The 24,981-nt window shown below is 33.9% G+C and overlaps 1 protein-coding gene across 3 annotated transcripts in view; it reads right to left on the bottom strand.

Moving 5' to 3' along the window:
- LOC150101764 (coronin-1C-like) overlaps nucleotides 1-24,981 on the bottom strand; it is a 218,952-nt gene that overhangs the window by 14,347 nt on the left and 179,624 nt on the right. For all 3 annotated transcript variants that reach the window (XM_090399832.1, XM_090399833.1, XM_090399831.1), the window contains exon 10: nucleotides 17,739-17,852. In XM_090399832.1, the coding sequence (XP_090255958.1) occupies nucleotides 17,739-17,852 (114 nt within the window). The remainder of the gene's footprint in view (nucleotides 1-17,738; nucleotides 17,853-24,981) is intronic.

Below are 24,981 nucleotides of genomic sequence, written 5' to 3'. Positions count from 1 at the left end.
CTCAACATCACCAGAGTTAAAGATCGGTACTATCAATGTAAGAAGCCTGAATGGCAAAGAAATGGAGCTAGCTGAGGAATTAGATAAGTACCAGATCGACATAATAGGGGTGACTGAAACAAAAAAGACCAAAACTGATGAGATCTTTCTGAGCAATAAATACAAAATGTTATATTCAGGCAATGACAATCACGGAAAAGAAGGAGTAGCCATGGTATTCAACACAAAATACGAGGCTAATCTTCTTGAATGGCAGTCAGTCTCAAGTAGAGTAATGTGGGCAAATATGAGAATGGGGAACTGGACAATGAGACTTATTTGTGCCTATGGTCCCACAGAAGGTTCTACTAAGGTAGAAGTGGAGGAATTTTTTGAGATTTTAGAAAAAGCAACTGACACAATGAAAAAGGAAAAGTTGGTCCTTGTTGGGGATCTAAATAGCAGAGTAGGAAATGATTGTGAGACATACAAAAATATTTTGGGAAAATTTGGAGAAAAGAGCAAAGCTAATAATAATGGCAAATATCTGTTGGATTTCTGCTCAGGACATGGATTTGTTATTACTAACACCATGTTCCAACATAAAAATGTGCACAAATTCACATGGAGAGAAGAGGCTAGGAATAAGAAAAGTCTCATTGACTATGTTATTGTTGATAGTGATGTTTTCTCCCTGGTGCAGGACACCAGAGTGTACAGAGGATTTGAAATTGGAAGTGATCACTATTTAGTCTTGAGCAGGATAAAATTGAATTTCATATTGAAAAGAAAAACATGTAAGAAAGTTTTAAAGCGAATAAAAGTTGAGCAGCTCTCAGATGTGAACTGTAGACTAAAATACACAAAGATTATTGAAGAAAAAATGAAAGAGTTTGAGAACAGGAATCAAACCTTGGAGATTCAGTGGCAAACTCTGAAGAAAACATTGATTGATTCTGCCAGAGAGGCATGTGGTGAGGTTGTGTGCAAGGATAAAAAAATCAGAACTCCCTGGTGGACACAGGAAGTTAAAGAGGCAGTGAAGGAAAAGAAGAAAGCTTATCAAAAGTTCCTGGCAAATAAGTCAGCTTTTACTCTTACAGAATACAGAGACAAATGTAAGAAAGCTAAACAGTGTGTAAAACTAGCTAAACAAAAGTCATGGGAGGACTTTGGCAAGAATATAGAAAATAAATATCAAGAAGGTGGCAAAATATTCTGGAGGTTGTTGAAGAAGCTTAGGAATGGAGGAAAGAGTGCTGTAAAAGGAATTAGAGATGATAAAGGTGACATGAAAACAGGAGAAAAAGATATCCTTGAAGTATGGAGTAATTACTTTGAAAAACTGCTAAATGAAACAAGCAGTGATGACAGCACAGTGATAAAAAACACTGACCAGGCATGCAGTCAGGAATACATATCCATACTTGAAGTAGAAAAAGCCATCAAAGGCTTGAAATGTGGAAAGGCAGCAGGAGTAGATGATATTCGACCAGAAATGCTGAAGCATGGTGGTATAAGAGTCATACAGTGGCTGCACTGCATAGTTCAGAAAGCCTGGACAGAGGGACGAATTCCTGATGATTGGAGTAGAGCTCTCATGGTACCCATATATAAAAAGGGAAATAAAACTGAATGTGAGAATTACAGAGGTATTTCCCTACTGAGTGTTCCTGGCAAGATCTATGCAAGTATACTTGAGAAACGGTTGAGAAGAATTGTGGAAGAAAAGCTTGGTGAAGAACAAGATGGATTCAGGCCAAATAGAGGCTGTCAGGATCAGATCTTCACTTTACGACAAATAGTCGAGAAAGCATGGGAATATAACAAAGATCTGTATTTAAGTTTTGTCGATTTGGAAAAGGCATATGACAAAGTGCCAAGAGAGAAGCTATTCAATATGCTGCAGTTATATGGTGTCAATGGGGCATTATATCAAGCAATACTTAGTCTTTATTTGAGTTGTAAGTCAGCAGTTAGAATTGAAGGAAGTACAGGAAGATGGTTTAATGTTAAATGTGGTGTGAGACAAGGATGTACATTATCCCCTCTGTTATTCATTATCTATATGGATCACATTATGTAGGAATGTGGTATTAAACTTGATATCAAAATTGGAGATGTTAATGTCAGCTCTTTGCTTTATGCGGATGATGTTATACTTCTAAATAAATCCGCTACAAGTCTGCAAGATTCTCTGACTAAATTGAATAGCTGTTGTAATAGATATGGTATGAAGGTCAGCAATAAAAAGACAAAAACAATGAAAATAGGCAGAATCATTGAAAATGTCAACTGTGTTGTGAATGGAGAACCTGTGGAACAAGTAAAACATTTCAGCTACTTAGGCACGATTTTTACTGAAGATGGTAAATTAAATATAGAAATAGACAACAGAATCAGCAAAGCTGGTATGGTGGGAAGTCAATTGAATAAATTCATATGGAATAAAAAAGAAATTAGTCGGAAAACTAAATTAGCTGTATACAAGACAGTGTTCAAACCAGTTTTAACTTATGGATCTGAGAGCTGTGTCAGAAGTAAAACACTTGACCAAAGACTAGAGACCGCAGATATGAGAGTCCTGAGAAAGATTATAGGCATGAACAGATGGCATCAATGGCAATATCATATTAAAAATGAGGATATTAGGAAAGAACTTGACATGGTCAGCATCCAGAAATGTGTTAGCAGAGCTAATCTCAGGTGGTATGGTCACTTAAATAGAATGGGAGAGGAAAGATTAGCAAAACAAGTGTTCTCTGCCAGGTTGGCAGGAAAACGACCCAGAGGAAGACCAAGATATAGGTGGATTGATACGGTACAAAGTGCCTTAGACGATAGAAATATAAGATCTGATAATGTTGGAGTCTTGACAAGTAACAGACTGATTTGGAGGAAAATTGTAGATAGGAAGTTAGTAATGATGTAATTTTTTCATGTAGTACTGTCATATCCTGTACACCCCTTGAGGATACATGGCAGGAATTTGATGATGATGATGACAAACTTGTTATAGCAATTATTCAATTTAGATAAAGTCTTGAAGATGTGTACTGAATTTATTTAAGAGAGATAACATTACCTTCTTTAAAAGCAAAGAGCCAAGTCGAATATTTCCAATTTCAATATCAGGTTTAATGCTACTTTCCTTCATAATGTGACCAATATAGATGAACAGCAGAGATCATATGCACCCTTGTCTCACATCTGATTTTTCATCAAACTATCTTCTGGTACCTCCTCCTTCATCCTAAGAATTAACTTATGATGTAAGTATATGCCATATATACAATCAACTTTTACTATAGTCAGCCAACTTTAACAAGAAACTGGAAAGTCCTGACCTCCACAGGTACAGGGCTATGCCACAATCACTATAGCAGCCGAGTTGTTTCACTTGGTTTCATCCTTTATCCAAGTGTAAGCAAACAAAGCTTGCACGTGAAGTATCTTCACAACTGGACTACTCGTATATAGGGGCTAATGACTTCACATCAATTGCCTTAATATCCCATAATACAAGGCACATATTCTTATGGACATGTATAATGCTATGCATTATGGGAAGAGCCACTACCCAGAAGAGATATCAAGGTTGAAGTAATGCAGAAGTCATATATTTCCAATATACAAGTAGTCAAAAGGTGTCACACCTTATTACTAAAATACTCTTGGATATTGGCATACAGTCTAACTCATTCAGGTTAGGATGATTTCTTAACTTTTCACAAGGTTCAATCCTTGAATTTGAACTTGATGGAGTAAAGAAGAAGTTTTGTCTAGTTCCAAAGAACTCTGTGCTTAGAGTGTCAATAGTGTGCGAAGCAAAGCCAGACTTGTCAGATTCCAAAAAAGGTAATACAATATTGAGATTCTTCAATTCTAATCAAGGCAGAATGGCTAGTCTGTCTAACACAGACAAGATGACATGAGCAAGGTACTTGGCAGACACCTGGTATGAAAGAAGGTTGTAATGTATCCTTTATTGATGGTAAGAAGGAAGAAGAACATAGACTGAATTTATGAAGAATCCTTGCTATTTGTTCCGAGATTCTTTTAATTAGGATATTGAAATTCTTTTCACATTAGATTGTAAAAGGATGATATAACAGCGGGGTCATTTAGCCAATACACCACCAATAAATAATGAATTAAATATTTTGCCTAAAGGTCCCAATTTTGCCTTGTTTCCTCGATGTATACCTTACTTACAAATCATGGTAAATGAAGAAAAAGGAATCAGAGAATTACATACAGATGAAGCTAATAAATTATGTTTTTGAGATTGCCCAAATTTTATAAAAAGCAAAAGAACCATCTCTTTTAAATACACTCTTTCAGAAATACAAGCACTTCGCTCCCTATGCCAGAACACGAATATTGTCATCACAAAGGATGACAATATATGGTCCATATATTGTCCATACCAGCTCTTATATCAAAAATAGTCTTCCCTTCAAAGAGAAAATAAAAGTTCTACATTTGTCTAATAATGTAGACAAAGTTTCTTTTGATGTGGTCTACCTATTCACCAACATACCATTACAAGAAGAGACTCTTCAGTATTTACAATCTGGTTTCCCAGAAGACATTGTCAACATATATAAATTTACCATCAGTGCAGGCTATTTTTGCATGTCACAATAAATTGTTCAAACAAATAGAAGGAACAGCAGTGGGCAGTCCTATCTCACCAGTCTTAATTGATTATTTCATGAAGTATCTAGAAAAGAACTCTTTGACACTATATTCCCTCAGCCACATATATGTTTATGTTTTGTTGATATATTTGCAATCTGGTCCCATTGGATTGTTTCAGTTCCTAGGGAAAATAAACTCCTTGTACTCCTGTATCAAGTTTACTATTGAATGTGAATCCGATAACTAACTATCCTTTTTGGATACCATAATAATTTGTAATCCCACAGGTCATGTTGAATTTCAGTTTACTGGAAGCAACCTTTATTGGCAAATACATTCACTCATCCTCCCACCATCATTCATCACTAAAAATGTGCTCTTCTGATCCCCTTTTGTTAGATGAACTGAATACAATTAAAAGAAATCTAATATACAGTATAATGGATACAACAAACTACCATTCAAAAAAATTATTGATAATTACCATCCTTCTACCAGACTACAATCCAATGTGAAAAGAATTTCAATACCACACCTTAAAGCAACCTTGGAACAAACAGCAAGGATTCTTCATAAATTCAATCTATATGCTTCATTAAAATCAGCTTGGAAACTGTCTTCCTTCCTACCATCAACAAAATGGATACATTTCCACCTCTTTCTTTACCAGGAAACAGTACCCTGCTCATGTCATCTTTGCTATTTTGGACAGCCTGGCCATTCTACCTTAATTAAAATTGAACATCAGGACTATATTACATTTTTGGAATCCGACAAAACTTATTTACTCCAGCAAGTTCAAATTCGATCATTTCCTTGAACAATGTGAAAACTAAGAAATCATCCAAATGTGAACCAATCAGACTGTATGCCAATATCGAATTTTTGGGAAGTGATCACTATTAATTGTTCATATGTTTTTTTTTAAATTAATAATTATTTTGAATAATTTTTTTAATCTACACAACATACTACATTTATTCCTTTGAACTCTAACAGTGCAATATCATATACTTAGCTGCATCCAAGAAATGAGCTAATATATGCATGATTTATGACTTATTATTTTGATTCATCTTTTGAATGTAGTTAATGGTCTGTCTCTCTGGCGATTTCCAAGTAATGTTGGATGAAATATATTAGTTTTTGAATAAATTCTATATAATTTTTCTTACATGTGTAAGCCATGAAACTTACTTCAATAAGAATCTCAGATACATGCTAAAGGAATATTCAGTCAAATTGGCTAGGCCTTTGACATGTTTTCATAATAACTTGAATCTCAGCTCAGGAAAGATACCAAAGAAACAGAAAGAATATATGATATTTCAGTTGTACAAGGGTGGTACAAAAACCATGTCTAACTACTGACTTATCAATATCTCTGGAGTAGTGGTGAAGATTTTAGAGATGTTGGTAAGAACTCGCACACAGAAATGGGCTGAGAGACAAGCTAAACTCAAGGACTCATGGGTTTAACTGCATGAGTCCTTGAGTTTTAAACATATAAAATAATAAATAGCATGTTATATACAAACATGTAAATTTTAAAAATTTAGTAAAGGAAAGTAGTATTTACATACAAATAGAATTTATAATCAAATGTGTTTGTATAAATTAATTCTTAAATAGTTAAAAACTTAATGCAAATTATCCAAGTCTGACAAGATCGCCTGAGTATATATGGCTTTGGCAGTACAGTAAAAAAAAAAAAAAAAAATCATTCCTTTCTCAAATAAAGTGTATTCACTCCAGAACATGGCAAATGGTGAGACGTGTGTTTCAATGTTCACACATAGGTGGGTCATAAGCCCTTAGTAAATACAAATATGTAGGATGACAGTGACCTATTCAAAGCCTAGCAAGAAAAACTTCATCTTCTGTTTCTATATTGGTTAGACTGCTAATGCTTAATTTCAGGCTTAATCTCTAACAATTTGTTTGACAGTGCTTCCTGCCATTGAGTTATTAACTTTGATCATAAAATCATCTATAGTCCGCATATGGGACTGACAGACAGTACCTGTAAAATATATGAGATGATCTAGCAGCTGCATCTGCAGTCTCATTTCCCTTAATTCCAATGTGGCAGGGGATCTAGCACAGCTGAATTTCAAAATTAAGGATCCTCGATTTGAACAGTTTACTGCAATGAACTGGAATCTGATTGGATATGATAAAGTCAGGAACTACAGTAGCAATATCAACAGCGATCTCAGATTTTGAAGTGCCAGTACAAATGGAAAGGAAATCAGAGTGTTCTGCTCTCTGTGCATTAAATAACTGAATGCAGACAGACAATAGAGTGTCAGACTTCCTTAGTAGCATAGTGAGAGGTTGCATGATGGAGTGCAAGTCTGCAATAGAGGGATGCTGCTATGTCCAGTATGGATAATGTTGTCAAAATCAATGCCCATAACTTTCAAAAATCTCTTTAACATGAATACCAAAAGGAAATATGGGAGTCTGATGCATGTGATATTGAGCTGCCCAAAATAGAGAAAATATACAAGTCCATATAGGATGCTCTAGAAGAGATTTTATTTTTAGGGCACAGTCAAAAGACAAATGTTTCCATCTGAATGACAGTGCAGATTAATTTGCCTCAACATTAAGACTTTGAATGGGCAATGTGCAAAAAGCACCAGTAGCTATCCATAATCCCTGATGAGTTATAGGATCCAACCATCACAGACTTTTCTGCATTGCAGAAAATGGGTCTGGATTCAAAGCTGGATTATGGGTCCCATAGACTTGGGACCCATAATCCAGCTTTGAATATACAAGTGCACAAAAAAAGTGAAGATTGATCTGTATCCCAATCAGTAGAGGAGAGAGTGCAATGGAGATTTAATGCTCTCTTGTACTTCCTAAGTTGACCAACATGTGCAAAAAATGGGTTTAGTCAAGGTAGGTCGTGTTTTAGCAATTTGCTCATATTTTATAACAATGTTATGGCTGAGATGGATAAAGGGAATGGATACACTATAATATTACTACTTGACTTTCCTAAAGCAGTTGACAGAATACCACATGAAAGGCTGTTGTATCTCCACCACTGGAGAATATGGGATTGGAATATAAACTCCTGCTTGGATAAGTAGATGGTTAACTGACATCCATTCACTGATGGTTAATTGACTGGATAAGTAGATGGTTAACTGAATTGATATATATTAATTAATATATATCAATTCATATATTAATGGTATCGGGAAAGATCTGATAGATGTTCAACTGTTTGCTGATGCAAAGATAAGCAGGGCAATCATCAGGGATGCTACTGATATCTAGCACTTACAGAATGATTTGAATAGGCTGAAAATGTGGACAAATGATAATGTGCATGGTTAAGATCTAGATTTTTCTCTCAGAGCAGTGAGTGAGTGAAACAGCTTGTCTGTTAAAGTAGCGAGTACATATAGTATGAATGAGTTTAAAAGTAGGTATGACAGCTGGTGTGGGTGATGTATAGCCTCCCTTGATGGTTTCTTGATTCTCTGGAGGTGTCAGATGGTGATTATGATAATAATACTAACATAGCTGTTAGTAAAATTCACCTAGAAATGGTGGACATGTAGAAACATCATACCAACATGTTTAGTGAATATGCAAGGTTTCCTCCTGCTAGAGGAAGACATGTGGGTATGTTTCATAAAATAAACATTTGTGGTAACTTCTTTTTGCATGTTTATTATTATGCTGGAATTTTTGTTTTTGTGTTTAAATTATGTGTACAGTATTATTACAGAAGAGGCCCCAGGAGGCTACAGCAGAAAATATGTCTGAAAGTAGAAAGCAAGAAAATGCAATAAATGATAAAACTGGTATGCTAACAGAAGAGGATAAGATCATAGAGAGAGCACTTTGATGCAGGTTTCTCCATCAAAGTGGAGAAATATCACTTTCTATACCACCCTTCTTCCTAATAAGTATGGATTTAAATATCACACTAAAAGCAATGGTTTGAGATAAGGATTGGTGTGAGGCAGAGTTTCTTGATGTTTGAACTACTTTTTAACATACTCATGACTGAAAATGGTTACAAGTACAAGGAGAGGAATAAAATGAAATCTCATATCACAGCTGGAAGATCCTGATTATGCAGATGACAGTTTTAATATCATCAAACACAATGAATACAAGCACAATCAGAAGTCTTGTGTAAGATAGCTTAAAAAGCTGGATATAGATATGAATAATAATAATAATAAAAGTTCTTAAACATAACAAATGTCAGAAAGAAATTAAAATTGATCATCATACAAGTACAAGTTCAGAATTGCAAGACAGAACTGACAAGCTTTTAATTTTTCAGGAAATGACAAATGAATAAGAGATGCCAATTTCTTATGTGGTTTGTAAGGTCATATTTACTTAGGATTTTTGTTAATTTTTCAGATGTGTCTTAACACTTAACATAGCCAATGGCTGCAACCCCCCAAAAATAATAAAACCATGTAACAGCAATCCCCCCCCCCCTTCAAAGGCAGAGATTATTCAACATCTATCACCATGCTATATATATACAGGGCACATCTGAAAAATTAACAAAAATCCTAAGGAAATATGACCTTACAACTAGTGGTGAGCTATGGAAATTTTAACAAAGGGCTCGTATCATCGAGAAAAAGAAAAAAAAAAAACAACGCCGTATTTCACACAAAATCGTTTATTAATACAGCTTGTGTACAAATGCCAATCAACCTGTAAAGGCTATCATTTTTAAACAAATATTTCATGATATAAAGATGAAATATTTGCACACAATCATCTGTGTTAATTTATCTTACATAAGAAAAACATTTTTTAACTATCAAAATATAATAAGAATAAAATCTTTTATAATTGCACATATGAAATAGTCCGTATTTTTTATAAACAAAATAAAGTTCTCTTGTTTGCAATAGAAGTTTTTATGATAAACAATCTATAAATAATAAATAAATATCTAAACACAAGTACGTTATATTTCTTTTTTGTTTTTATACTTCAAGTGATAATCAACGATACCAATCAAGGGTCATTATTTTAGTCCTATTTATTTATAAAAAAATCCTGTGATTTTTTATAAATAAATAGGATTATAAAATAGTCCTATTTACTATAAAATAGGACTATATATGCGATTACCAAAAGTGAATTCTTATTTGTAAAATGATAGTAACGGTAACTATAATCTTTTATTTAATAAAATCACTTTGTTAGGTTACCGTATGAGTTTGTCGCGTACTATATTTCAAAAAAAATTTTTTTTTTTTTCTGTAAAAATTAAAAAAGTAAACAAGAACAGGGGGCTTGCAAATTTGAGAAAAATTTAACAAAGGACTCGGGCGAGCCCCTTATAGCTCACCACTGCTTACAACCAGTTACAGACTGTATAAGAAATTGGCATCTCTTATCTGCTCCACCAAAGACCAGCCACATCCCCTAGACCTACCAGGAGTATACCAGGTCCCTTGCAGTTGTAAACTGTCTTACTACGGCCAAACAGGCAGGACAGCCAATATCAGGATATCCAAACATAAAGGCTACATCCAGTTTACCACCAATACAGACACTCGGGACTTGCTGACCATGCTTTCGACACCCACCACAGGATACGCTGGAAGAAGGCCACTCTATTACACTGCAGCAAATACAAGTATGAAAGACTATTCATCGAATCTGCCTCAGCTTTAAAAAACTTTCCAAACCTCAACAAATTTGGGTGCATGAAACTGCCCCAAATTTGGGATGCATACATTTTAAGAATGTCAGCCCAACAGCTAAGACAACCCAATTTAGCCCATTAAGGACACTGTTTAAGATTCTAGGCCTGATTTCCATTGCCTTTATTCAGCCTCATTTGCTCAGTGTTAGTGCCTGCATGCACATATCATTGTTTTTTGTGATCCTTGATGATGGCAATGCAACAATGCTGAAATATAGAAAAGTATTAATTAAAGTTTTCTATAATTAATATTCTAGTATATGTTATCATTTCCTGAAAAATTAAAAGCTATGAAATTGTATAAGCTTATTTACAAGAAGGAAGAAAAGAACTGACAAGGATATAACACAAATACAGCTTTCAGAAGATTGAATAACACATGGAAATCATCTAAATATCATAATAAAACCAAAACGAATATCTTAAATTGCAATGTGAAGGCATTATTATATTCAAACACATGAAAATTAACAAAGAAAAGGAAGAAAAATAATAAAGTGTTTGCCTAAAATATTAAAAATATTTTGATCCCAATAAAAGAAATAATAGTTATACAAATATATAAAGCAAAAACATATTGCCATTAAAATAAAAAGATGCAGACAAAAATGGATTGGCCATCATGTACTGAGAAGCTCTGACATGGATCTATGAACTAAAAAGGACTGGTTGGAAGAGTGGAAAAAGAGCAGAATTAATTGCAAAAGACAGAGGTAACTAGTAATGGTTCCAGCCTTATGTGCCATGAGGCACAAAGATGATAGGTAGGTTTAAAAAAATCTAGAGATATTTTTATTTCAAATAAATATCGAATATTATATTTCATTTTTATTTAAAATAAAAATCTCTTTCTAAAGATACATCAAATCAGTATACACAAAAAAGAATTCCAGAATTCTACTACTGTAACATTGTGTAAAGTAACAAAAATTTTGGAATACCATAAAATACATTATAGCTATGTAGCTCAGCCAATAATAATGACATGATTGGAATGAATTAGGTTTGAATTCTGGGATGCAAAAGAACTTTTCAACTAAGTTCAGTTAGTAATGTCAAAGGGATGATAACAAGGTTTTTTCCTTCTCTGAAATTTTTTTGCCCTGCAGGTCAAACAAAGTTGTCAGAGAATACATCCAATTAATAGTATAATAGACTATGAAGATAGGATTAATCTCCCAATCATAGCATTAACAAGTCATGTTAGCTGACCATGGCAGGCCACTGAGCATATGAATTAGCAAACAGCATACAAATAGAGTCATGTTGCATCAAGCAGACGTGACATCACCTCTGTTCCATAAAACTGCAACACTATAGTGTTAGATTTGAAACAGGCAACCTCATTCTACATGACATCACCTTTCCAGAGTCTAACAGAAAATAGCCATAAATTGAGCATACTTATCAATTAGCACAGTGTTACTATGTCTTAAAAGAAATATCAACTAGCAAATTAAAATAAGAACTGTTTATATTGAAGTTAATGTGTGTGTGTGTGTGTGTGTGTGTGTATATATATATATATATATATATATATATATATTAAATGTAACTGTAAGTCAATAAAAGGGGCAATTGTAAGAGTAATTTTCAGTGATATTCTACACGTAAAAGAATGCCAATAATCGGCAGAATGGGGCAAAGGTCGCCCTAACGCTACAAGAGGAGCGTAAGCACCCGTGGGTATTACATCTGAGAAAATATCATGATGCATGCATTCCCGGAATTGGAAAGCCCCGTATGAGGATCGGTGAGGTCACCCATATGGCATCGAATCGGAAGGGCGATAGGAGAAATCAAACTTGGAAAGGTCTTGGGGAGTGTATAAAACCTGCAGCACTGAATTGAAACCCCCCCCCTTTGTTTGTTCCTGTATTCTCACTGTGTGCTTCGAGTGATCATCGTGGTTCAGTTCTTATTTTTAAGAGCTGACCTTCGAGAAGTTCCAGCATGGCACCCCCACAGAACATGGCAAGATTGAACATAGGCCGTCAATGAGGAAAAGCATTGACGTAAATCCATAGCAAAGAAACAGTGCCCGATTTCAGGAAGACCACGTGATTCCCACGTGGCGGTAGAATCAAGGTAGCCAGAACCTTCGTAAGAAGGAAGGAGAGAGAAAACCTCGAGAGAAACCGAAATAGTGTAGATAAGTACTTTTATATATTCTAACCCCTTTTGTGAAATTGACTAACAGAACAGAAGAGAGTGTATTTCGAATTTGTGATAAAAGGAAATAAGAAGAATGGAAATTTATGTGAATAACTCTATACCTTTGGATTGAGTTCTAAGAACTATCAGTTTACTAAATATTTTGTGGTGACCCATTCAAGGGAATACAATAATGTGCTAAATGCCTAGCTGGCCTAATGAATTGTAAACTAAATGTTAAATAAGTTGAGAAATTTGAATTGTAAAGGTTTAGGAATCCATATTTGTTTTAAGAATGAGAAAGTAAGAGGAGCACAAAAGTTTAACTTAGCATCTTTTATCTATTTGTTCTTGTATTATATTTAAATAATGAATTCATTAAAATTGTTTGATACCCTTCATGCTTATATTTCTGACCCTTCATAAAATTATGAACCTATGATCATACATGTGTGTGTGCGGGGATATCCTAAGTTAAGAAAGAAAAAGGGGCATGACTGCACATAAACTAGAAAACCTAAGGCTTCTGAATTTTAGTGAATGATATTAGTTGCATCTGATACCCTATAACTATTCTTAGGCTGAGTTTAACTCTATCCTTAAAGCCCAGGCTGGCACAGTAAATAAATTTGCCTGAGTGAATGAGGATAGCTTATAGAGATCAGGGAACAGGTATTTCTGGGGGCCCAAATTTAGAAATTTGCCAGATAAGCGATAAGATCACATACTTAAGTTAGATAGACGGTTTAGGGGATACTAGAAGTTTGAAGATAACAGATAAAGGCCAAAGTATATATATATATAAGAATAAAAATACGTAAAGACAATATGTATAAAGATAGTGATATAACAAATACGCAGATAAAATACATAACAATAGGAAGCATTGCTTTTTAGAAATTATGGACTTTACAACCATGTTATAAAAAACTCTTTTAATTTCCCGACGTTTCAATCTTCATATTAAGATCATCATCATCTGGAGCATACACAAATATACAGGACAAGTTGAGTTACATTACATACAGTAAGCTAGAGAAACAATGATTTGATCACAGGTTATTCTACTGGCATGACCTCTAGTGGGAAAAAAAAAAAAATAGAGGTCATGTCAGTAGAATAACCTGTGATCAAATCATTGTTTCTCTAGCTTACTGTATGTAATGTAACTCAGCTTGTCCTGTATATTTGTGTATGCTCCAGATGATGATCTTAATATGAAGATCGAAATGTCGGGAAATTAAAAGAGTTATTTATAACACGGTTGTAAAGTCCACAATTTCTAAAATGAATGCTGATCACCGTGCAACACCAAAAGAAAGGATAGGAGGCATTGCATTATCTATATGCGTTATATGTCTATCAGTATCCATCTATCCTGGGCATTAGGTCTAAGTTCAAACGAGGAAAAACGTTCTAGACTATCACACCTACCACCAAACTTCACACTTAAGATAATGTATGAAGCATTTCCTAAGCATTCATTAAACTTATCCAATCATATTAAAAAGAAGGCAGTGTGATTAACTGCTCTATATAGTAAACTTCAATATGCTACAGACCAGCTATAATGTTCTTTACAACAGTATATTAATGCTGATGATTGACTGATTATTTTTATTATTCTTCTAATTATTATTCGTTGTTGTTCTATTCAGGAGCAGCTGCCCTCTGCAGAAACTAAGCATGTGCAGCTTTTTATGTTAGAGTTCTACATAAAGAGATTCATGAGTGCTCTATTCTAGAAGTTCTGAACTCATGGTTAATCATTTCCATACTACAATGTCTAGAATTTGATGCTCCCTTTTATTCCTTTGGGATCATTCCATGTAAATTCAACAAATGAAAAATTAAATTGAAGCTGCATAATTTTGTACTGAAATTGAGTTATTTAGTTACCTTATAAAAAAAAAGAGTTGTGCCCACTTTTATTTCACACATCTACAAACTTTTCACAATATAGAGAATTTTAAAGTTAATTACAACTTACTTGCAGACTGTCTAATTTCTGATTTTTAATGCCATTCTAGGCATTTTCTTTATGGTTTCTTATTTGCATTTTCAGAGAAGGTAATGTTTTCAAGATGGAAGACACCTGCTGTAGGCTACAGATTGAATCCAAAAGTTTGATTTTTTTTTTGGTGCATTTTATATACTAGAATACTTATGCTGAAAATCACCTTGACTGATGACTTTTTCTCTATGAGAAAAATTGCCTCAAAATTTCCAAAAAATGAAAAACTGATGACTTTGAAGCCCCAAAAAAGTTGTGTGTGTGGGAGGGGGGGGGGGGTAAAAATTTGAAATTTTTATGAGAGCTCCATTTTGTTATTTCAATCCCTTCAGCCTAAGACAGTCTCTTGAAAAGAAAGAAAGCCATGTCTTTTGTTGCATCTTTTTAGCATATTTACAATCATATTTTTTTTTAGGTTCATGATTGGTATGCATCATATGACAACAGCAAACAGAGTAAAAAAAAAAAAAAAAAAGTGGAATGCTTTATCAGAGGAACTCTAATCTGTTATTTAATTAATCCTTTCTTTTAGCTTGCACGGTGATCCGAATGCATTTTTGGAAATTATGGAGACAACTACCGTGTTTGAATAAAAACTTTAGTTTACTATTACTAAGTTTCATTTTATTCAAATTTTTCAAATTTTTATTCAAATTTCAATTATTCAAACACGGTAGTTGTCTCCATAATTTCCAAAAATGTTATTTAATTAACTTTTTTTAATTCACTCCATTTTCAAGAGAGAGAGAGAGAGAAAGAACAGATTTTCATAACTAAAGTGATAAAATAATATAATCATTGAGGTTATAAGGCCCTTTTAAAATGAGATCTGATAAATAATTTATTATTCAAGGAAAGAGTAAGATATGAACAGGAATTGTATAGAATACTAAAATACTCATGTCCTAACCTGTAAGAATTGTGGAGGGTACAGAACTTGGCAATATAGGTGAGTATGAACATGAGAGTCTGATACTCATCAAAAAGAACATTTATCTGTCTTTGTTGTATATGTATTCATATTGTTGTAGTTGTATTTGTACTCAAGTTGACTAAATGCGATAATGGAGTGTTCTGTTGGTCTATTATTGCATGCCATAAAATCATTTATTCTAGATTATCTTAATTAATAGATGAGAAAGTGAGTTAAGTAACATGTTGAAACATTAGCTAAAAATCAATCAAGTATAAGATATATTGGAAATATTTGTACATATCACTATAAGTATGTGGATTTTTTTTTTTTCCCATTTATATAGTACTAAACATTGTTACCCACTTGTAATATACAAAAAACTGTTTCAAAATTATTATTATATGGGCACTTCCATGGAGTCCAAGGACACAATGCAGGAGATCCAATAATTAAGAGAATCATAAAAATTATTAAGAGATGATTTTTATGGGGCTATGTGAGAAAAATGTGAGGACTGCTGCTTGAACTTGTGCCAGGCAAAGCTGTATGTACTCAATATTTTGAAAACTTAAATAAACCTATAGAATTAGAAAGAAGAAACAAGTTAGAACACAGTGTTCAAAATAGAACACAATTTTGTAAACATTTGAAACTGAAGTGAATGTAGACCAGGTTCTTTGCAGTATTTGGCAAACTTGTAGTAATACGAAATTAAATTGCCTGTATAGCTCAGTTACTGCTAAAAGTAAAATATTGCATTTTTTAAAAATGTTTTTTTCTTCTACTTTAACCACTCAAGAGGTCCAAAAAATTATTCTTGAAAAATGGATGTATTAGATATATTCTTCATTTTCAAAAGACTGTCTAGGCTGAGGGAATGAAAATAACAGAGGAGCCACCTATCAAGAGTATTACTTATAAAAATTTAAAATTTTTATTTGGTTCCTCAATTAACTTTTTTGGGGCTTTCAAAGTTGGCAGCAAATTTTGGAAGTATTTTTTCATAGAAAAATAATAGAAGAAAAGCTTCAATTAAAGTGACATTCAGAATATATATTCCACTACATGTAATCTATAAAACACAATAAACAGACACAGGTTTAACCTAAGGCCTACAGGGAAAGTAATGAAGGGGAGGAGGAGCAAGAACATTCAGAACATCTAAAGCAGGTCACCATATGAAAAAAGTCATTAGCCCAAAAATACAGAAAAAATCAGAAATTGAACAATATGGAAATAAGCTATGATTGTGAAAATTCTGTGAATCTATTGAATAAAAATGGCTGCCATAATTAATAGGATGCTAGGAAAAATATATATATAAAAAAAATTCTTCCATCTGAAGGATAGAGAGAGACAGCTCACTTTCATCAAGATTGAAAATTATGCAGCTTTAGCCCCTTGAAGATTTCACTCAGAATGACCTTTTGGTGTTAGTTTCTTGGGATTTCCTACATCATATTTTAAAGTGGCATTCTTAATGTTGCCTACAGTTTAATTTGGGTTTTAGAATATTTTGCCAATGTCACAAACAGGCTGCTGATATGGAACCCTATGACCAATATTTCATCTAATTTTTGCTAGCCCATGTGCACATGAAAAACATTTTGTGCACTAGTTTCCAGTCTCACATACACACACACACTCAGCGTGTGTGCTGTAGCCTGTACTAACAATAGTGAAAGTCACAAACACAAAGTCTAAATTAATTCACTTAAATAATCTGCGTAGCTACAAAAATCCATCACTATTTGCATGAGTTCAAGTGACCGTACTGTCTAGATAGTAAACACTAAATAAATATGTCTCTGCAACTTGCTTGTTCCAGGTCATTTTACCCACAGCAGGATAAAACTAACTAATTAGAGTGTATTAAGTTGGAATAGGTTAGAATAATACTGGAGTTCAGATACCAGAGAAAATACTAAATAAAATAAGTGAACAAGTATGATTTATCATATAATTCGTTTTTATAGTATGTTCAAAAATTTTTGACTGTAATTATTGCACATGCACTTACTGGGCATGTGCTATCTGTTTCTCACCAATGTGTGTACATGCAGCTTAGAGGGAGTATCATCTATGACCACACCTTTCTAAAGTCGCTAAATTCTTTCTATGTGCACTTGACAGTATACAGAGACATGGTTAACTGGAGGTATACCTCTTTGTCCTTATATAACAGCATAGGCCAAAAGTCACAACAGAAATATACACATCATGTTTCATTCTAAAACAAAGGATGTTCATATATTTTCAACATACCATGTGTCTATTAATATTTGATTTTTAATTATATAGCAAAATAATCTTCATACCGATGCTGCTTGAGGTTGTGATTTGGCTGGCATTTTATCGAGTATGTTGGACTTCTTTGTAACTTTAAGTTCTTGTTTCTTAGAAGAAGGAAGGTAACCATCTTTTAAAGATATCTAGGAAAAAATAAATAAGCAAAGAGCAATTTGATTTTTAATATGATAATATTAATAATAATTATTCAGCTCATACAATTAAATAATCCACATGATGAGAAGAGATTTTACTCATTCTCTTATCTATTTTATATCTTCACTAAAAACTATGTGATTAGTAAAATGTCTGTAGGTTGACCACTGAGAATACAGCTGATACTTTGTTTTCTTGCCTATTTCCAACTTGAAAAATAATAGTATACTAGTCAAGAAGAAATTGGATGACAGGAAACTAGTTATGAAATATTGTATTGGACTATCACATCCTGTACACTCCTAGAGAGTATACACCAGAAAATGATGAAAACTTTTACCATTTCTTATTTATTTTGTAGCTCTTCTGAAGTAAAACAGCCTCTCCTCTCTTAGAATAATTAAATTAAAAAAACAAACAAAAAACATACCACTAGCAAATCAAGAGTTTTAAGATAGCAGAAATATATGCTATAATGGCATTTCCCACTATAGCCAAGATTGATATTTTTCAGTATCATTTTTTTGCAAACCATCACATATACTTATGTGTATGTGTGTAATACCAGCAAAAAAATATATTTTACTGGTATTCCATATCAAAAACATTAAGTGTGTTTTGCTGAAATCCATAATCTTACTGGACATCAGCAGATGTCATATGATCACTCCTATATCGCATCACTTGGTGATGCGATACCTGAAATCTTGGCAGATAGTCTTATTGTAGACTTTCAACTCTCTGAAGACCAGTCACTCCAGACACACCATCAATATCACAGTGTGCAACAGAAAAATGTAAAATTTTAACAACATGCTCTTAATTAATATAATTAATTAAGAGCATGTTGTTAATTAATATAATGGATGAAATCAAGCAACTGTGATGCATCAAGGTATTTCAAAAAATAAGCAAAAAGCACTCCTACATGAAGGACTTTATTCTGGCATAGATACACACAATGCACATTTGATTAAGTCACTTTGGTATACATCACCATCAAATACAAACTGCTTCCATCCAGATGCTACTTCAGTCTGCTAAAAGATGAAAATCAGTGCAACTGTACAATATGCAGTTCAGAACCTTCCAGCTGGAACAACTTGTGAATGCAGCTGGCAATGTACATATGAAACATTATACCAGACTTGTTTCCGTGACATTTGTTTTACAGATATACATATTAACTGATAAATTTCTGCTGGTGTGCTTTTTAAAAACACTTGTATTACTTCCATTCTATACAGAAGTTCTTTTTGCTTTATAGACAACGGTTTGTGTACGTTAATTTATTATGATGAGGATAATACAGTATCCTATCCCATCCCCTTTCACATGGCAGGCAGGAGGTATATGTGGGTGTTTTAACGAGTGTCTCACCCCCCCCCCTCCCCACACTCCTCAAAGATATCCCATAAATATTATTACATATACTCTTCAGTTTTTTCCCTGACAAATTTAACTGAATATTACACATTTTAGCTCACTTCAATACTTCATCTGGAAGAGCAAACTGCAAAATTTTTATTTAATTATCTTTATTAAGAAAAGTGATAACAAATAGTTTTTTGGCAGGAATGAAAAGAAAACTGAAGAGCTGCACATGCCAAATAGTAGAGCAAAGACACCAAAATCAAGGGAATAAGATAAACTATACTTAATGACCCATTTTACAAGTTTAGGAAACTGGTAATGAGGAAAGAATTTAGTGTATGATATGATCATATAATAAGTCAGTAATGACACAAGACCTAATGAGCCTAAATACAAGTTCAGTCATCCAAATATTCTGAAATTTGAAGACAAACTTTGAATTTTTGAAAGAAAACTCAGAGTTGTGTTCAGTAGGATATTATTTAAAAATCACCACAATCCCACTGAAGGTGTGTTCAGAATTAAAGGTAGCCTATTATTTTTTTAAAATTAATAAAAGTAGGGGAAAAATTAAAAACATCTGCAGAAGGGTACTAGTCTAAAAATTGGGCAGTGATTGGAAGAGAGAAATTTTGTCAGGTTTAATATAGCTTTTTTTTTCTTCCTCATGATAATTCTTTTAATTTCATCTTCACATTTACCATCATTTCTGATTCTGGACCCCAGTAAATTATAACTTTCAATGATTTTTATTTTATCTCTCTCTCTCTATAATAAATTAATTTAAATTGCCAGAAGCCGTCACTTTTGTTTTGCTGATGTTTAAATTAAGCCAGACTTTGTTACTTTCTTTTTTAACAATAGAATCAACTGCTCCAGATCTTCCTTAGTTTTTGCAATGAGGGCTGCATCATCTGCATATCTCAAATTATTTTTTCTGCCACTAATCTTAATTCCAGCTGGATCTTTGTCTAAATCAGCAATTCTCATAATATATTCACAATAAATATTAAAAAGGTAGGGTGACGGTATACAACCTTGCATCCCCTTTTCCACTCAAACATTGTCTGTTTATCCAAAGACTTTTTACTGAAGCTTCTTGGTTGTCATACAGGTCTCTTATCAAGAGAATTCAGGTATTCCGATTGATCTCATTACAATCCACAGTCTGTGTGATCCATGCAATTCCTGGCACTCCTTAGGTGCCCTGATGTTGATAAAGCAAGTGCAGAATAGTGTAGGCTAACAAACATTTCTAACCAAGCACATCCATTTATGTTGACTGTTTACACTGCTTTCTGTTGACTGTTTTCAAGTCACTTCAGACCTCCAAATAAGTAGAGTAGTGGTGGTGTTACACCGAGGTGATGAAATTTACTTACAACCTAAATACAGTAGATGCACACTACATCAAGATGTGCTATAATAAACTACAGAAAAGTTCCTGCTTAACTTCCATAGAACTATGTTAAGCTTCACAAACAGTAACTTCCAACAAAGAAAGTGGTGGTAAATATAACAAAGGAAAATCGCAGGAAAAAGAACAAAGGACATGATAGGAAAGTGCACATTGAGGACAGAACACTAAGGATTGGCAGGAACCATACATAAAGCACACTAAATGGAAACATGAAAAATTATCAATACAAACAATAATAGGAGACAAAGAAAAAAACTAGAAGAGCAAGAAATCATGAATATCTAGAATTAACTTAAATTTCAAAAGGTTACATCAGCTTACATTAATGTCACTTAAATGAAATCTAGATAATGAAATACTGCAAATATGTGCACAAGTGTAATTTAAGTCAAAACTCAAAAATTCAAAATAAGAAATCTAGAATATTTTTTATCTTATAGTGTCTTTCAAACACAAAATAAGCTGCTACAACTACCCACACAAATTTTATAACTTTTACTTAAACTATGAATTAAGAAATAGCAAATATTGGTGCAATATTTCTTTAATTTATATTTCAAAGAGAATGGTATCAATTTATATTAGCTATACATCATTGGGTATATGTACAATCAGAAAGATGGCACTAAAACCAGCCGTGTCTATCACTTTTCTCTAACTCTCAGGCTAACTAATGCATAATAACTTCACTTCTGTACCTTTCCTCTTTATAACTGAAGGTGAAGAAGTTGGATGACTACTGAGGGTTTTCAGGTTATTTTTGATTTTAATGGTACTGACTGCACATATTTGCTTATTTATTAAGATTTCAGTGACATTAATTTAGCATTTCAAAATTTAAACATTAATTCTGGATTTTAATTTTTATAATTTCACACTCTTCTAGTTCTTTCCTTTGTCTCTCATTATTATTTGCATATGCACTTTTTTTTCACATTTTATTTTCTTCTTTATGTATGGTTCCTGCCAATTCTTTGTTCTGTTATTTCTTTTGTTCTATTTCTTGCAATTTCCTTTGTTTGTAAGTTTCTTATGATTTTCTTTCTTATGTGTTTCATTATTACTTTTGTTGTTTACTATGATTTCTTTTATACACTGCAATTTCTTTTGTTCTATTTCCCATAATTTTTGTTTTATCTCACGATTCCTTTTGATTCATGGGAATGGGGTGCAGGCAAGGGTTAGTATTTTTATCGTAAGTTCATTACAGTGAATCTTGCATTATAACAAACTATATAAGCAATATCTCCTTTCACAGGTGCGCATGGGTGGGGGGCTAAAATGCAACTGTCTACTGTATATGCACAAAACATCAATATCATAGTGGAATTCAAATCCATAACTTGCTGGTTGGAGAGATGGTTGCGAACCACTTGGCCAACCAGACTGGCCTTCATAAAAATTAATCGATTAATGAATTAAATAAAATACAATAGCAAAATGAGAATCTCCCATTAAGTGGGATTGTAAATATGAAATTTATTCTAATCTTTATTATTTAATGATTTAAGGACATCTTACATATAAGGCAGATCAAAGACTCTCGATGAAGAGTATTAAGGAGGGATGTGGTTATAAGAAACAGATGGAGAATATACTTTGAAGGGCTTTTGAATGAGGAAAGTGGGAGGACTCACAGAGAAGATGGGCTGCCTTATGAGGGGATGGTGTAGAACAACAGTAGAGTGGAAATGGAGACATAAAGAGGATGAAAAATGGAAAATTGGTGGGCCCTGACAGGATCCCAGTGGAGGCATGGAAGGCACTGGGGGAAGAGGGAATTGACCTGCTGTGGGACCTCTTCATGAAAGTTTGCCAACAGGAAAATATACATGAGGAATGGAGGGAAAGTACTCTTGTCCCCATCTACAAGGTAAAGGGGAAGGGGTTACAATGAAAATCCTAGAAAGGATTCTTGATGGAAGACTGAGGAAGGAGGTGGAGATTGCAAAGGAGCAATGTGACTTTATTCCTGTTCGATCAACAACAGATGCTATCTTTGGGTTACAGCAGATGATGAAAAAGTTTCGAGAGAAACACCCGGTGTTTATTGATCTAGAGAAAGCATGTGATAGAGCTAAGGCAAGAAGTCTGGAGGTGTCTGAGGGAGAAGAAGGTTCCGGAGAAATATGTCAGGTTGGCATAGGAGATGTACAGAAATGTGAAGACAAGAGTTCAGACCTGCCTGGGAGAAACAGAAAGTTTTCAAGTGACAGTTGGCTTGCATCAAGAGTCAGCATAAGTCTGTTCTCATTTAACATTGTGATGAAGGTGAGAGAAGACAACATTGGACAATGTTGTATGCAAGTGACATCTTGCTGTATGCAGAATCAAGAGGAGTGGCAGCTAAACTGGAAAGATAGAGGAAAGTACTGAAAGAGAGAAGTATGAGACTGAGCAGAAGTAAGACAGAGTATATGTGTTGCAAAGTGGATGGCAGCCAGGAGACAGATCTGGAGCTTGAAGAAAATGTCATCAGGAAGGTTAGGGACTTTAAATACTTAGGTTGAACAGTAAAAGAGGATGGAGAGGCTGAGAAGGAAGTGGGATGCAGGATACAAGCTGGATGGAGGAACTGAAGAGAGATAGCTGGAGTGCTATGCAATAAGAGGGTGCAGAAGGCAAAATCTACAGGGCAGTAGTGAGACCACAGCTATGACATATGCTATGGAAACTGTGGCCCTGAGGAAAAATAACATAAGCAGGATGGAGGTAGTGGAGATGAGAATGATTAGGTGAATGTGTGGTGTGACCAGAAAGGATCATCTGAAAAATGACTATGTAAGAGGAATGGTGAAAGACAGTTACAAACTTAAGAGCGAAGATACAAGAGGCAAGGTTGAGATGGTTTGGTGATGTGATGAAGAAGGAGGATGAGTATGTGGGAAGAAAAGCCATGTAGTTGGATGTGCAGGGTAGAAGGAAGCATTGGCAGCCAAAGAAGAGATGGAAGGAGCTGGTGGAGGATGAAGAACTTGGATGTGGTTACAGCCCAAGACAGGAGGCTGTGGAGGAGACCCGCTAAAAATAGCGACCCTACTTAAGTGGGACAAGCTGCAGAAGAAAATTCTGTAGCTTGTCCTGAAGAAAAATTCTGAAGAAAATTCTTGTCCCACTTAAGTAGGGACAATTCAAGTAGGGATAATAAACTATTCAGTAATTAATCACACTAAAAAAATTTTATCATGCATTTACAACAACTTATTGAGTCTTCCAGGAGAAAGACACCTATGGAGTGTTTGAAACTTTGTGAGGGTTGGTGCCATAGCACATGAAGAGATTTGAGGTGGTTCAAAACACTATTAGGTGGGTATTATCATTAATAAACTAATCACTCAGCATATGTTACAACAGCAAGCTTGTGTGATGTATGGACTAAATCCTACCTATACAGGAGTAAAAATAAGGATGTTTAAGTTTACTTCATGAAAAATAAGAAATTATACATGTAAACTTCAAATAACTGCACAAATAAGATGCCTGATAACTGTTGCTATTTTTAGTTTCAAACGATATTCAATACCATTTCACTCTGATCCCCAAGACGGCCATAAATTTATAAATTTATCTGCAATGAAGCTGCAAATTCTTCTACTCTTAAAATTCATATAACATTTTTTGCTCTCAAAAGTCTTTGTCATGTATTTCATTAAGTAGACAGCACTGAGATGGTCATCATTTCAAGAATTTTTGGAAGGCTCTCAATTCAAAAAGGAAGCAGCAACCTTCCTTTTATCTTTTATGGTGAAATACAATTGACTCACTATGATAAGTTCCTAGGGAGTAAATAAATGCATGGCTATAGTGGATAGTTTGCTATCCACAATTTCATTAAGCATAGCATTGCATCTTTGGCTTAAATTTTTTTGCTAGTTTGTTATAGTGAAAAAATTCACAATAGTGTTTTTCACAGGGTGATGTATGTCGATTGAGTAAGTAGGGGGGAAAATGCTTGAAGAACTGCTAGGATCAGATAGATGAGTTGTTTTCAGAAACATTTGGATAAAAAACTCTCTATCCACGTTTTTATCCAAAATAAAGCCACATTAAGCTTTATGTACAAAATCATAAGTTCACTTTTCGTCTATTTGCTGACATATACCAAGTTCAGGTTTAAATTAAAAGAAATAGAAGTAGAATAAACATTAGAGTAAATAATGTTTATTCTCAATAAAACTATGATAGTCTGTTCTGTTAAGAAACAAAAATAAAATATATGCATATAATGGAAGAAAAAAAAAAAAAAAAGAAGAACAGCATATATTTCTACCCACTGCAGGGTGAAGGCCTCTCCCATTGCGGGAGGTTTGGGTCTACTACTC

This window comes from Typopeltis vanoorti, chromosome 11 (genome assembly GCF_054136105.1).
Source record: "Typopeltis vanoorti isolate ZY-2024b chromosome 11, IOZ_Tvanoo_1.0, whole genome shotgun sequence".
NCBI classification, from domain to species: Eukaryota; Metazoa; Arthropoda; class Arachnida; order Uropygi; family Thelyphonidae; genus Typopeltis; species Typopeltis vanoorti.
Note: the sequence above shows the minus strand (reverse complement) of the source record. Positions and strands in the feature narration are given on the sequence as shown.